We start from the raw sequence: 16,274 nt of genomic DNA on the forward strand, positions 1-16,274 counted from the left end.
TAAGTTCTCTGGTCAGACAAATGTAAACAACTACAAAGTCACGAGACTGGAATGTATTCAAGTAAATCAGATCAAATCTTGAGCAGGTTCCCGCCTTCTGACACTGACACGATCAATGCTTTCGACATTGTTTTTAACCCACTGGCATTTCCGACTGACAGTGGGGAACTATGCGTCTACGGAAAAGCAGCTTTGGAATTAATGTTTTTCTGTGCAGAGACCCAAGGTATACCATCATTTACAGATGCCGACGACCTAAGAAATTAATTTATGCCCTTTAAACTCACAATGAAAAACCACAACAGACTGAACTTTACACGTACTTGTCTGGCATTGGCAACATGCAGATATCTTCCCATAGTTTAAGACTTTCAAACATAGCCCTTGTCATACCCATCTCTACAGTGGAATGCGAACGTGGCTTCAGTGCTCAAAATCGCATTCTCAACTCAAAGAGAAGCCTTTTAACTGAAGCACACAGCGAAGACTTGATGATTCTTTCGCTGGATGGCCCTGACATTAAACATTTTAACTTCACACGAGCAACTGAAATCTTCTACTACTATTCTACTAAAAGAATGAACATTCACAGTACATTGACATACTTTTTGACTGTTTTTAAAGGATTTTTTTTCACTATTCTATGCACCGTTGACAAGAAAGAACAACAACGCAGCCAAATTGCTCTATACCCACTCTCACTAAGAATACAATTGTGATATTTTGTGAAAGCTATCAGATAGGATTTTCTTTGTTGACGCAAGAGAACGTTTCTAATTAAGAAATACAGGATGCAGTAACAAACATTCCACTATCAGAGCCTCAGGAGATCTTGGTGAGTGTTTATTACAGCTTTGTGTTGTAATAATATTCTTGCATATTAAAAGTTTATTTGAGTAGAAATATAAACACATCTGCTATTATTAGCCTTTATTAGTTAGGCTTGCCATTTGTACAAATAACAGATTAATATTGGAATGCAAATTCTGATGGGATGTACCATTTTTGACATTTTGTGCATTTCAGAAATGTATGAATATATATATATATATATATATATATATATATATATATATATATATATATATATATATATATATATATATATATATATATATATATACACACACACATATACACACACACAGTATAAAGATTGCATTGAAGACTTAAAACACTACCCTCCTACCATCCACAGGTCATGCAATTACCTTGGGATCTTCGACCTGGAATGTCAAAATACCCCTACTTTGATTTAGATTTCATTTAATTTCATATGTGTATTCATCCATCAGCGAGGAAGGTGCTTACAGAGTCTAGTTAAGTTAATGAATTACAACTTCATGGTTAACGACATCAGTATAGCAGTTTACAACAACAACTACTTTCTGTAAATCCCAGTATAAACCTTGATAAACATTCCTTGATGGAAGAATAAACATGTGAAATTAAATAGAAATTAAAGTAAGGCTAGTTTGGCAAAAGGTCAATGTGCAATCGCATTACTTGGTATTGTACTGTATTTGAGTGACACGCACTGGAGCAGAATCCTAACAAAAGTTATTATTGAACTTATAATAAAAACTATATAATAATATCATTTATGGCAAAAACATTCTGAACTCTTATCTCTGAGGGCAAAAAACAGAAAGGACCAAGAGCAAAGAGATTCAAAACCAAGCTCACCAACTGCTGAACACTGAATACTGTTTCCTTAGTGAAATGAAACTAGGAACCATACACTATAGGATAAAAAGAAAAAATCCAATGGCTTTTAAATGAGAACAAAGTGTTAAAAGTTCCAGTTTCACTTATTTAGTACTTCATGAAAACTGAACTGTTTTTGGCAAAAAGTCTTGAGCAAAGCCAGGTGTCCTGCACACTGAAAACTTGGCTTGCCTCACCATTCCCAAACAACTCTCAATCCAAAGCTGAGCTCACCCAGTCAGTGCTCAGAACATGCTGTCGTGAAATAAAATCAATAAAGTGACCTCCCCCTCCTTCTTGATAACCTTGTGTGATGTAATGTAGGCTATCATGATTAACTGTACACACCTAAACACACTCTCAAGGTCAAACAGTTAGCAGAATCATTTATAACCTTGAATTTTTGTTTTTTCTTTACTAAGAATCCTTCAACGCCATCACAATATAACTGATGCAATAAATGTTGTGATAGGAGTGGCCTGGTGGTTAGACTGAAGTTAATTGAAGTAAAACTCAATCGTAATTACATACATGTCTTATAAAATCATTAAAACTTAATGACCTTCCCAACAGCAGCTTCCAGACTGCTTACAGTGGGAAGCTGTAGGCAATTAACAAGACTCTTATGTACCCCGTTTACACTAGCCAAGTTTAAGCCTACTCCGAGATGGCTTAGGCCTTTTTTTTTGTAGTTTAAAACGTAGCCGTTAGAGGTCCAGCCGTCCTAAAAGTGGTTTGCTCCAGAGGGGACTCTGAAGTCTTTGGTCTATTCTTAACGCATCAGTCCTTGAGGCAGCTCATGGGTTGCCTTGTACACTCGTGGGCAACGCCCCCATTGTCAGTGGCAGACAGGCAACAACAGGAAGTTGTGATTGTTAAAATAGAACCAAAAAATATCTTTGACTTTTATAAATTGTGCTATAATGTGAAAAGACATTTACTAATTCATGTGGGACAAATTTGAAACAAGCCTAGTTGCCACATAACTTTACCCATAATTGTTTGGTTTTTTTTCCACACACATCTGCAAACGTAACCTTTTTCACTCTGGAAATCTGGTAACCAGCATTCCCTCTAAGCTTTTTAGACACTGAGAAACTTGCTGTTTTGACTGAGAAAGGGTAAATTATCAGTGAGAAACCTTTGGCCACACATTAACACTTTTAATGTATTTTTGTTGCAGTATACAATTTTGAAACAATATTCTCAACAATTTTTTAAATTTACTTAAAATTTAAACAAGACATTTATTGTGGCTGCCTGACTCTGAATCATCCTCTGATTTTTTTTATATTATATATTGTGTGTGTGATATATATATATACACACACAGGTTTGCAATTTTTGAAAATAAATTGTCCAAGGGACAAAATGCTAGAAAAACCTACTTGTCCTTAATCTACTTGCCCCACTACCCATCGCGCAAAACACACACAAAAAAGCAGAATATAACTTGTAGGAGTTTGGTTTTATTTAACAGTGAACACAATCAATCAATTACTGATTACTGATGACTAATTGCACTTGATCGGACAGAACTGAGTTGTCTTTAGTACTATGAAAACACACTTAGTATTGTGAAAATCATGATAATATTATCATCTTTTGTGATCGTTTGTAAGATTTATTTGCACGTGTCGTCACATTCACACATAATTGTTTAATTTTTATTAATTTCGAATATATATATATATATATATATAATATAATATATACCTATATAAACTGGAAACCGAGCAGCCCCCTCCATAGAGGCAGAGTCGCCAGACACCTGCTTCATCCATCCTCCAGTACCAGGAGATTCACTGGCGCGGGGAGAGCTCTGCACTAATGTAACATGCATTTTTACAGATGCTAATCAGAGAATCAGCTGCAAGACACACATGAAGATGCTTATGTTAATGCTTTGCAAGAATGCTCTCAAAACGATGTTGGAGTCTCGATTGAGGTTGATATTTATGATAATAACTTGCGAACGTTCGTAAACTGGGTGCAAAAGTTGTTGCCAGTTATTGCAAAAAATGTGTGCATTTCAGCTTTAGAGGGAACGCTGCTGGTAACCCTAGATTTGACTATATATGTATAAGCACTTGCTTCAGGTAGAAACACACAACTAACACAAATAACAGGCTCGGAGTTGTGCTTAAGTGTGGCACACTTCTATAAAACTATGACCCTAATTACCTCTTTTCCTACAGATTTACCGTACTTGCTTGGCTGATTGATTCAGAACAGGAGAACCAAATCCTCATGAAGCAAATCTCATACAAGACCTCTGTTTGCTGCATTAGCTTTGAACGTTTTACTTGCCCAGAATAACATGTCTGAAAGGGGACACTGCAGCCAGTGACTCTGCACATGGACAAATACTGGCTAATGCACCACTCTGCATCAGCATGAGTTTCTGCAACTTCTTAACAATCAGTTTTTAATAAGTAACTAATAATAGAATTTGGGGCTGCAGACCACAGGTGGCAAGTTAATTCCTTGTGTCTGGCCTCGGCTGTATACAAAAATTAAAAAAGCACAGGCGCAGCTGTGAGCCATTTTATTTACCAAGACACTACTTGACACATTATAAAAGAAGAGAAGGAAAAGAGGGAGACAGGCTGGAAAAAAGCAATAATTCAAGGCAGAAATTAACACAATTCAGGGGATTGAATAGTGAGTTTATACTCAAACCTCTAAAAGAAAAAAGCAAGGCTAAATAAAATTACCAGTAAGAACACTGTTGGTCTATAATTTCAGCAGGGCCAGGTAGCTTAAACACAGCGTAATAGTACAATCAGTGTAACTAAAACAGAGGTCAGAGAACCACTGGCAAACTCAGACCACAACATGGTCTTCCTTGAAGTGATTTTTAACACGGATAGAAAGGAAACTATGAAGGTATGAAACAGAGACTAACAGAATTAGATTGGAGTAAAATAGATAAAACATCCACAGAAAAAGGATGGCTGTTTTTTTTTTTAAATGTAGTACTAGAGGCGTAAAACAACAACAACCAATAATGTTTTTCCAATATTACAACAGCAAGAGAACATTCAAAGAGGAGGTAAAATGTCAGAGATACAAACAGCAAAATCATAGATGAAGAAAAAAATAGCAAACATATTAAATGATTACTTTTCAAAAGTTTTTACAAAGGAGGATACAGACAACATGCCTCACCTGTCAACCTGTTCCTATCCAGTTTTAAATAGCTTTAGCATAACCAAGGCAGAAGTGTTAAAGGGACCAGGAGCTCTTAAAATAAACAAATCCCCTGGGCCAGATGAGATCATCCCAATAGTATTCAAAGAAATGAAAGAAGTTATTTACAAACCACTAACCAAGATCATACAACAGTCTCTTGACACAGGGGTAGTACCGACAGACTGGTGAATTGCAAACGTAATACCGATCCACAAAAAGGGAAACAAAACCGAACCAGGTAACTACAGTCCAATAAGCCTGACTTCTATTATATATAAGCTTATGGAAACTATAATAAGATCCAAAACAGAAAATTACCTATATGGTAACAGTATCCTGGGAGACGTCGTACACGTCGATCCAGAGCATCACAAACATGCTCAATGGGTGACATGTCTGGTGAGTATGCAGGCCATGGAGAACTGGGACATTTTCAGCTTCCAGGAATTGTGTACAGATCCTTGTGATCCGACTGGGTAAATGTGATGGCTTAGCTACAACACTTCATATTAGCTGCTCATGTATAGTTTACTTTGAGTTGTTGTGATCACAAGTTTTAGAAGATTCTGATCAATGTGCATTAAAGATTGCTAAATGACAAGCTTGGTTTCTTCTCACCCAAACAGCTGTATTAATAACAGTCAAAGTTGTTATAAAAGTGGAGAACACTAGTCGATGCTTTGAGTAAATTGTTGCTGCTCATATACATCTATATATATATATATATATATATATATATATTTCAATTTTTGATTTTTCTTAAATATTTCTCAACATAAAACCAATGTCACCTTACAATGATTGATTCTGAGTTTCAGTGTTTTAAAATAAAATATCAAACAGAAAGAAATTTCAATGTACCATTTGTAATTCAGTAATATGAGAGAATTGGTCAGGAGTCTGAATACTTTTGGAAGGCCCTGTGTGTGTGTGTGTGTGTGTATATATATATATACACACACACATACATACATACATACCTGTCCAAGTTGCTATGGGCTTTTATGTTCCCACTATATTACAGTGCTACCCCGTTATAACACAGTTGCAGGGTTCCATAATTGGAGACTGCATTATTTGTGTTTCATCTTATAGCAAATGCTGGCATTTCTGTTCGCGAAATTGTTCCATTATGGCCAAATTAATATTGTAGGGTAGCGTGGAAAATGAAGTTAGGAGACTGTGGCAGGCTGGCGAGTGGATAGAGGCCCAGAGACAGTCTGTAGTTCAAAAAAATAACTATTTTATTATAAATAAACACAAAAATGAAAGGGCACAAGGGCCAAAATAAAGGGATTTAAACACAATTAAAGCAAGACAAATCAAAAATAACAATTTCCAGGCTGGGCAATGCTTTCACTGGATTCAAACAAAACACCAACCTGCTTCCTCAGCTCCCTCTTCCTAAATGAGACGCAGAGGCCTCCTTATGTCAGGTGGCTGGGTGCTGATTGATAGTTAATTAACCTAATCAACTAATCAACCCCAGCCACCTGAACATAATAAACCCAGGCAGGTAGGGGAAATTAACCCCATCCCTGCCAATTTAAAAAGGGCAGAGCTTTGCTCTGCCACAGAGACACACACAATATGCTAGTACTCAAACTCAGTTTAGTGCAGGGCTTCTCAAACTCGGTCCTGGGGACCCCCTGTGCCTGCTGGTTTTCATTCAAACTGAGCTCGCATATACTTAACCAGACCCATAATTGAATTGATCATTTGCTTCATTCAACCTTTTTACTTTTCAGCTCTTGAACAGTTGCATATTTCAAGTTAGGTATAACATTTGATAAGTAACTTGAACTACAACTGTTTAAAATAGCTGAAAACAAGTAAAAAGGTCTAATTAAGCAAATTATCAGTTCAATTATGGGTCTAGTGAAGTAATGTAGAGCTCAGCTTATCTGACTCAGCTGCCAGCTCTGTCCATGTTGCTGTAGGCTTTCATGTCCCCACCTACCTGGATGTCAATCAATCCCAGCTGAGGCAAGTGTTCCTGCTTACACACACACACACACACACACACACACACGGTCCATAGACCAGTCGTGTAACAGTATAAATCCCAGGTCATTTCAATATATACAGTATAACAAACTGCTATTCCACAAGCTTTAAGTGCATTTTTAAAAAACCTTTTCTTTCATATGCCTTCAATTTTGTACACTGCAGTTTATACACATACACACACATACAGGCACCTTGAAAATTATTGGCACCCTGATAATGGTGAGCAAAAAAGGCTGTATAAAATAAACACAGGTAATGAGCTACATTTTATGCTCAAACATACAGGAAAACAATTTTTTTATACCAATACAATTGCTCAGAGAAAACGTTTATTTTTAACAAGTAATCATTTTTTTCTCAAAAAGATAGGTGTCAAAATTGGCACCCCTAAAGATTCTTATAAATAAAATCAAACAAAATTAAATCTGCATTAACATTCTACTTTTTTTCTCAGTCTTATGGAACTGAATTGTGGCCTTCCATGGCTTCCTGTTTCACTGGGGTATAAAAATGAGGTAACATGCATGTAAAATCCATTTGTGATCCATCACCATGGGGAAATGCAAAGAACTCATAAATGAAAACAGACAAATGGTTGTTGACCTTCATAAATCAGGCAATGGGTACCAAAAAATAGCTAAAAACCTAAATATACCACATACCACTGTTAGGGTAATAATTAAGTTCAAAACCAGTGGAACATTGGTAAATCTGCCTGGTAGAGGACTCAAGTGCCTCTTGCCCCCACGTACAGTGAGGAAGATGGTTTGAGAAGCAAAGAAGAATCCAAGGGCCACAGTTGGAGAATTACAAAACGTTTGCATCTTGGGATCACCAAGTCTCCAAATCTACAATTAGACACCACCTCCATGCAAATAGCCTGTTTGGAAGGGTTGCCAGAAAAAAAAAAAAACTGTGAGAGCAACCAACAAATGTAAGCACCTGGGGTTTGCTAAATGGCATTGGCACTTGGATTGGAACAGGGTGCTATGGTCAGATGACATGAAAACAGAGCTCTTTGGCCACGCACACCAGTGGTGGGTTTGGCGTCGAAAGAAGGATGCGTATGCAGAAAAGAACCTCAAATCTACTGTAAAATATGGTGGATGGATCTTTGATGTTATGGGGCTGTTTTGCTTCCACTGGTCCTGTGACCCTTGTTAAGGTCAACGGCATCATGAATATCAAGGACATTTTAGCCAAAAACCTGGTTGCCTCTGCCAGGAGGCTGAAACTTGGCCGCAAGTGGATCTTCCAGCAAGACAATGACCCCAAGCACACATCAAAATCCACAAAGAAATTGTTAATTTACCACAAAATCAACATTTTGCAATGGCCATCTCAGTCTCCGGACTTGAATCCCATTGAAACCTGTGGTTTGAATTGAAGAGGGCAAACCACAGCCGAAGGATGTCAAGGATCTGGAAAGATTCTGTATGGAGGAATGGTTTAAGATTCCTTCCAATGTGTTCTCCAATCTTATAAAGAAATTACAGAAAAAGGCTCAGTGCTGTTATCCTTGCAAGGGGAGGGTGCATAAAGTACTGAAAACAAGGATGCCAATAATTGACACAATGTTTTTGGAAATAAATTTATAATTTGAGAAATGTGTAATTTTGGCTGATTCCCTTGAATCACTAATAAAGTACAATATATTCCACATGTTGGAAAATTACAATATAGCTCATTACCTGTGTGGTTTATTTTATACAGCCTTTTTTGTTCATCTATTATCTTGGGTGCCAATAATTTGAGGTGCCTGTGTATATTTACTAAACCTCTTTTTTTTTATTCACAAATTAGGTACAGGTAATAATCTTCCCTCTGTTAATGAAGTAATGTCTGGAAAACAAGTCAATGCAAAATGAAAAATCTAGCACAGTATTAGCATACAGTAACATAAAACACCATCAGCAAACAGAGAACTCTGCAACACTCTGTACACACTGTACTTAATCCCTAGACTATAAATCTATTCACAGACTACTCATAGGATTGTCAGCGACAAGAAGTTCCATTTACTACTTTAAAACTTGCAAGTATTATAGCATTCTGACTCCTGCTAACTATTCCTTCATTGGAGTTATTTTAAGTGGTGCTTAAAGCAGTGACATCATGGAACACGATGTTCTGAGTCATAAACCTCACGTTAACTATGCAAACAATTTTAAACCGGCATGCTTCAACTAGCCTTCACAGCATGGGGATGGTAAACTGACAGAAATGAAGCATGCTGGCTCAAACAAACTGTGAGAAGAGACAAAGGCTGGTCATAGGCTTCAGGGTTTATGATTAAGATCAATATGAGTAATATAAGACTAAATTAATTGGAAAGATATTTTGTACCCTACCCAAATATTGATCTAATAGATACAAAAAAAGTCACTACATTCCTCTATTATCCATCACTATTTAGGCATACAGTATAACATTTCAGTTTTCAGATATTTGTCACAGCTCTTTGCTTGGTCATTACTTACCCACCCTCAGTTTTATAAATGTTATTGACAATGTTATTTATAAAAATTGCGTATAACCACATGTGTTAGTGTGGAGCTTTGTCACGCACACAAAATGCCACCACTATCAGCCAATTCCACCTTGGGGAAGAGTGTCCTCTACTGGAAGAAGGAAATTCAGCCTGTATGGTAATTCAAACAGGCTGCACTATGTCAACAGTACTGCAGACTTTAGCAACAACCTTTCTATAGCTGGAATTAAGCATTACTGTCTGTCAATTACATATAGGTTTATTAAATGTACCACGGTCAGTAAATCAGGATTATCTCAAAAAATCTCTGGACTTCACCCTTGCACATTTGATCACTAAAAAGCTGATTGGAATCAGTCATTTAAAAAAATATACCATCAGACTGTGATAGACAATGTTATTTAAAATCAGAGGTGGACTTCTAGTAAAAATGTAAGCTTATTTTTAAAGGACATGCAATATATAAACAATATGCCAATTGTATTTCTAGAAATTTTCTTCTGCTTCCTTACAAATCTGGTTAGAGGTTCAATTGCACCCTCTAGTGGTAAGCAGGGCTCTGTCCCACCAGTTTCATGTTTTTGTACTGACATCTTCGCCGGTGCTATTGAATTGCCCATTTCTGGCATACTTTGTTGCTATTGCTGGGTGAGGAGTGCTAGAATACACTGACTGTTCTGTACAAGACCCAACTTATACACAACCTCTTAACTGCAAATTACTACGATCCAACATCTTCATTAATGCCCTTCAACGGCACACAGCCAACTCTCACACCAAACTCGGCAGTCTCGGGTCTTCTGCCTAAGATATCCTATTCAAGCGAACTGCACTAAAGAAACTGAAATCCCCCAAGGATGAAAAGGCAAAGAATATTCTTAAAAGTCCAGCAATGACTTGAAGTACGTCTGTATACTAGAGAACAGCTGCTTGACGACTTCTGTTTTTTTTTTTTGTGAATTACATTACAGTAAGTTGATTATAGTAAAATGCAGAAATATTGATAAACTACTGTACCTCCCTACTGAAAGTGCTACAGTCAAGCAATCAAACTGTATACAAAAAAAAAAAAAAAAGTCACACAAGGTTCAGGTTTCTGTTTAGAAAGCAAGGCAGATATGATTACAAGGACCCTACCACTGGACAGACAGCAATAGAAATTCAGCCACAAAGTACTATAGTATTTAATGTGGTCATCGAGATACATAAAAATGTACCTGGTATCACAACTGGGCATAACAGAACACATGTGGTTTACCAGAGTAGGTTCTTGCTCCTGCCGTTTCTGGACAGCACTGTCCTCACAGGTGGATTCTGCATCGGAAATTTCTGCCACACTCTCTCCTTCCTCTTGGTCACTAGCATTCTCCCAATCAATAACATGTCGTTCATCTATATAAATAAAAAAAAAAAAAAAACGATATGTTGAAAAAAAAAATAAAAAGAACTTATATACAGGTTACATGCATTTAGTTGTGCAAGTAGAACAATATTACAGTGTCTGTATAGGTGTATTGCCTGAAGAAGCATATTTCTACACTGCACAACATATTTAGAAGTAGGAATGGGAAAGTTATGACAGGTAATGTAATTGCTTTTTTGTTTTACAGTATTCTCATTGTTTACCAACTCCACTTCCAGGTGTTCCCTATAACCAAGTGTCTATATTACAGACTATATAATATATATATATATATATATATATATATATATATATATATATATATATATATATATATATATATATATATATATATAATCTAAAGTCACAGGCGCTGCTGTTACTGGACATGAAGCACATTAGAAGCTAATATTTACTGTAGGTGAAAACAAAATCCTGCACAATTAGTGGTGACTAGAAACTGGAATTTAGAAATATTGTTTTAAACTGACATTGCCACTCACAACATGCCTACCTTTACATTTTATTTGACTGTTTTCTTTCTTTTTTTTTTGTTTTAAAAGAAAGTGATTTCAAGCATAGCTATGCATGGGTCCCTGACATGAATGTACACTAGCAGTAAGGCAGAGGGACACCAGGAACAGATTTACAACCACACCTCACCCCTTAGAGCACGAGAGTAAACCCACTGGGAAATACACAATCTGCTGGGAACAGCTCGTGGAACCTTGGTGCTGTCGCTACCAGTGCCACAATGGCAGTGGAACAACTATAGAGCTCACCATCACTGCCACCATGATCGGCTGTTACTGTATCCAGCATGTTCAGGTATCTGCTGTAGGAGTTGAGGATCGTTTGCTTATGTATCCCAGGTCTGCTGCCTGCCCGAGGCTTGGAGGGAACACACTTGGTCTCCTCATCTGACCAGTCGCTCTCGCTGGAGCTCCACACGATGTCAGCTGGTTCTTGCGGTGTCTCCAATTCATTTTTTTCTACAAAAACAGACAAATAGTATCTTGTATACAGATCTATGAAAGAAAGCTCCACTCACAACTGCAGACAGCTAGTAGTATGGGAAAGATAATTCCACTCAAAAACAGTAGACCAATAAACTAATCTTACCATTATGTACAGTACTGGTCATAAGTCTGAGCCCCCCACCAAAAAGTCATTTTAACTGCCTAGATTCTGAAGAAATACAAAAGACGCTACCATATTTCCAAATATATGTTGCCACTTTGACATTGCATTATCATCAAAACCGAGGTATTGGCTAGAAATGTAATTTAAGCCTGAAATTGGTGTACTAGCCTGCAAACAATTTTATCAGCTCTTCCGAGTTACCGATTGATTTGTTCACAATTTAGTAATCCCTAGATCTAATGGACATTTTTCAAATTTGTATTGGGTAACTCTAGCAGGGACTACAACCATTTGCCTTCTAATTACTACTGAAGGTTTAATGAATGCCTAAACAGACACTAGAAACAAAAGAACTGTGAATTGACAATTTAAATAAAATCTGAAAAAAAGTTAAATATATATATAATCTTCACAAAGAAAGCACCTTCAGAGGCTTCAAATTTACAGCAAGTTACCTTTGTTACAAAATGTAGTTACCTTTTGCAGAAAGCAAAGATCGTGCCAATTGTCTCACTGATCTTAACCTTTTCCCAGATGAAACACATTTCTGAAAAACATTTTTAAAATAGATGTTATGTACAATAACACATACACTGTTAAGTTTGTATTTATACTTTGCTTTATACAGTTGAGTGGGGTAAAATGTAAAACACAATGCAAAATCTGTATTTTTTATTTAGTAAACATCTAAACTATTATTTGGACAAATGTTAAAGAACTCATAATTGCAGTTTTTTTTTCTTCTTCAATCTGATTGGTCAAGAACAAGAATCTTCTGGCTAGCACCCTGAATGTTATCTTTTGAACCATGTTTAATCTATTTCAGATTAATCTACCAAAAAAATAAACAAAAATGTAAATCGCATGAGGTGAGCCCTCTTATTTGGGTCCTATTGCTGAAAAGCTGACAATGCAGGGTAGCAGAATGTCCAAAATCTTCCAGAAATTCCAAACCTTCCAGAACCAAATTATTATACATGTATAATTGACAAAAGACAAAAGTTATAGGCTAGGCTTAATACGTCTAGAGATCCAAGTAGCAGTGCAAGCAATAGATAACAAGGGAGTTTCTGGCAGGAGAATGTCTCTGTCGGCTCCTAAAAATTTATAGCCAGAAGAAAATCTTTGGGTCCCGACCAAATCCTTAGACGCACATTGTGTGCAACTATTCTGCAAGCATGGCTAAAAGGTGTGTAGAAGGAGGACTTGAACACTAATAACACTGTACAATCCAGAATTCTAAATAAGGAACAGCACCAAACAAATAAACACTGTAACTTGCACCTTAACTCAGGAAGCCCAGAAAGCTGTAAAAACATACCAAGGTAGGTGTAGCGACTTGGAAACCCTTCCCACACGTCTTCCAGGCTTTGGAAAAGGATGAAGAGAGATTTTTTGGCTCGCTTCCCAGGTTTCTGAATCCAGCTTCAGTGTCCTCTGGGAAAATGACAAACTTTGTATCCCAAGATTTCCTTTTGCGCTGGAAAATAACAGAAAACAAATTGGAAGTAGAAAATAACATTCATGCTACACTTCCCTGTAATTGTATTATACTGCCTAACCTGGCATCAGCTTGGACAAGCTCCTAGTAGTCTAAAGATAATTGACTTTTTTTAAATTTATTTTTCTATGTTAAACTAAGTGGGGGATAATCTAAGAACTCATACGTAACCCAGTTGTTTCTTGCTAGTTCTGTAACATTTACAGACTCACTTAATTTTAGGGAAAAAAATGGTGCAGACTTAGTAGTTCTAAATTCTTTGTGAATGTATTCCTCAGTTTCACTAAAATTGACCATATCATCTTTGACTATCAAAATTGACCGTACACCTCCCGTCCCTGACTATTGTTAGTATTGTGGTGTACGATTTAAGAATACACACAGCGCAGTGCGGTACAAACTAAACACTATACCCTACACCCTACAGCGGCAGTACACAGAAAAAAAGCCACGTTTACGTTTGGCAGTGTAACAATGTACTGTATAAATAAACACATTCAGAACTGGGCTTGTAAATCCAGCCCCCTTAAAAAGTTTTTCGGATAAACAAACACATGCATTTATGTGTCTTAACAATACGTCATAAATATACTTGTAAAATCATTGCACAAACATAAGTAACAACAACATTGTTAGTTCAGTTTTGTATCGTGTGGATTTTAAACTCCAACGCGGACTGTTTTAACTTACCTTTGCAAAAAAAGACATCCTGGAAAATGATCCTGTTTATTTACTATTAACTTATACTCCACATACTTCAGTCGTTTTTATCAGAAAACCCTAGTTGTACAAATAGTATCAAAATGATCGGTTCCAGTTTTATTATAGTTTTTCTACTTGTCTTCCTCAAACGTTACTGCTTTCTCCCCAGCGCGCCGCTTCACTGCTGGTCGTTTATTGGGTGCTTTTGGGGGGAAGAAGTCGCTGATTGGCTGAGTTGCTTAGTGGGTGCTGCGGTGTGTTTTTGTTCACTTTTTATGCACTCGTGTGTTTTAACCTGGTCATGTACTGATGGTTGTTCCTTTTATTTTGTATGTATGGTGTTAGATCGCTGAATACATTGTAAAATGTATTATAAACACTACCGGTGTGTACTGTATTAAATATAATTGCCTACAGACTACAGTACCAATGTACAACTGCTAGAGGGAGCAAACGGTTCATCATGTGCCAAGAGAATAAAAACATGACTTCCAAATGGAAATACAAAAAAATACTAATATTGTGCTTTTTAACTAACGTGTTTCAGATAAATTATTTCAGCTTATTTTATTCATAAAACACTTTGTAAAAATAATGATTTTGTTTTACGAAATGGGGCTCCTTAACCATATTAAAGAAAACTAAAAAAAAAAAGAAAAAGAAGCAAGAAAATACACCACAAGATCCATGCAAAATAAGTTAGAACAATGAAAGTCTGTTCATCTTTTATTGTGCATGAGGTGATGCCGTTTCCATACCTACACTGCCCTCTGTGTGAATGCAGCATTATCTATACTCTGTAGTGAAGGAGCTCACCCTGTTGCAAACATCTTCACAATTATCTCACTTACAAGACAGGCAGGCTTAAGAGGCTACTGGCTGAGAGCCAAGCAAAGCCAGGGATTGCAGAATTTCCCCCAAACTATATGGGGAACTATAAACAACATGTATAAGCTTGCTTTCACAGATTCAATAAAACCAATGTAAAATTATTAAGATAGTGAAGTTCTATAAAATTCATACTTACTTAACAGTAGGTCTACTGACAGCAATTATAGAAACTAATTATCCTAAAATTAGTTTTGTGTACCATTAATTATTTTGGTGCTTTACAGTGAAGAAAGCAGGGAGTGACATTACAGTTTTCAAAAAAAATAAATAAATTGTACTCTGTTGAAGCAAGGATTTTTATAGAAATCAAAATTGTAGATGTATACTGTCAAAGATGTAGACTATCAAAGCAAAACATGTATTGGAAAGACAGAATGAAAGAATTATCACCAAAGCAACTAGTAAATAAATTATTATTTTCTTTTAGCAACCAACAACATCCACTCTCTTACTTTACAGTGCTTTTTTATTGGCTTATTTGCTAAATACCTTTATGACAGATTCCAACTCTTTACACAGAATTATATGCTGTACTAATTTCACTGCTAGACAACTCTGTCTTCTACAACATTTAATTGATTTACCTTACCAGTTTGATATACTCTTTACTGTATGTAAATTACCACTTGGCATTGAAGGTTTGTTTTTCTCTCTCAACCCAAGTCATCACCAATAGACCATTATGACTTTTAATTCCAAAGTAAAAAAAAAAAAAAAATCCAGGATGGCAGTAAACAACAACCATCTCAATTCTCTCTTGTTTATTATTTGCACATCCTAATTCATTTAAACAGAGTTATTTTTTTTTCTTTAATGTAAAACCATCCCATTCTTCAGAAACATAATGTATTAAATGAATACATTTAGCCATGTTTGTGGTTTACCTTAAATTTCAGCACTTTGGACAGAGCTGTGGGGGATTATCAGGCACCCTGGGCTTGGGAAAATGTGCATAGTGAGTTCTGAATAAATGAGTCACAACAACTATGTGATATGAATTGGGTTTTACCCATATTTCATAAGTAAATAAATTTTATTTATTTTTCGGGGGGGGGGGGGGGGGGGGGGGGGGGGGTTGTATCTGCTAATCCTTAGGACTATTATGTTAATGTTACTGTTCTGATATGCCTTGTTTATGGTACAGTATTAGATTGGCTTTGGACTACAGTAAATGTCCTAAATATGGTAAATGTCCACAGTACATTTGTAATTTACCATCCTTTCCATTTACT

General features: G+C 36.4%; 1 protein-coding gene across 2 annotated transcripts in view; it reads right to left on the reverse strand.

Annotated features, from left to right (window-relative positions):
* Nucleotides 1-14,300, reverse strand: part of spidr (scaffold protein involved in DNA repair) — a 110,663-nt gene extending 96,363 nt beyond the window's left edge. For both annotated transcript variants that reach the window (XM_041247651.1, XM_041247652.1), the window contains exons 1-5: nt 14,140-14,300; nt 13,270-13,428; nt 12,426-12,495; nt 11,588-11,797; nt 10,662-10,795 (exon numbers count right to left, since the gene is read on the reverse strand). In XM_041247651.1, the coding sequence (XP_041103585.1) occupies nt 10,662-10,795; nt 11,588-11,797; nt 12,426-12,495; nt 13,270-13,428; nt 14,140-14,157 (591 nt within the window). In that variant the 5' untranslated portion in view covers nt 14,158-14,300. The remainder of the gene's footprint in view (nt 1-10,661; nt 10,796-11,587; nt 11,798-12,425; nt 12,496-13,269; nt 13,429-14,139) is intronic.
* Between the last annotated feature and the right edge of the window lie 1,974 nt (nt 14,301-16,274).

The sequence above is a fragment of the Polyodon spathula genome, chromosome 4 (genome assembly GCF_017654505.1).
Source record: "Polyodon spathula isolate WHYD16114869_AA chromosome 4, ASM1765450v1, whole genome shotgun sequence".
NCBI classification, from domain to species: domain Eukaryota; kingdom Metazoa; phylum Chordata; class Actinopteri; order Acipenseriformes; family Polyodontidae; genus Polyodon; species Polyodon spathula.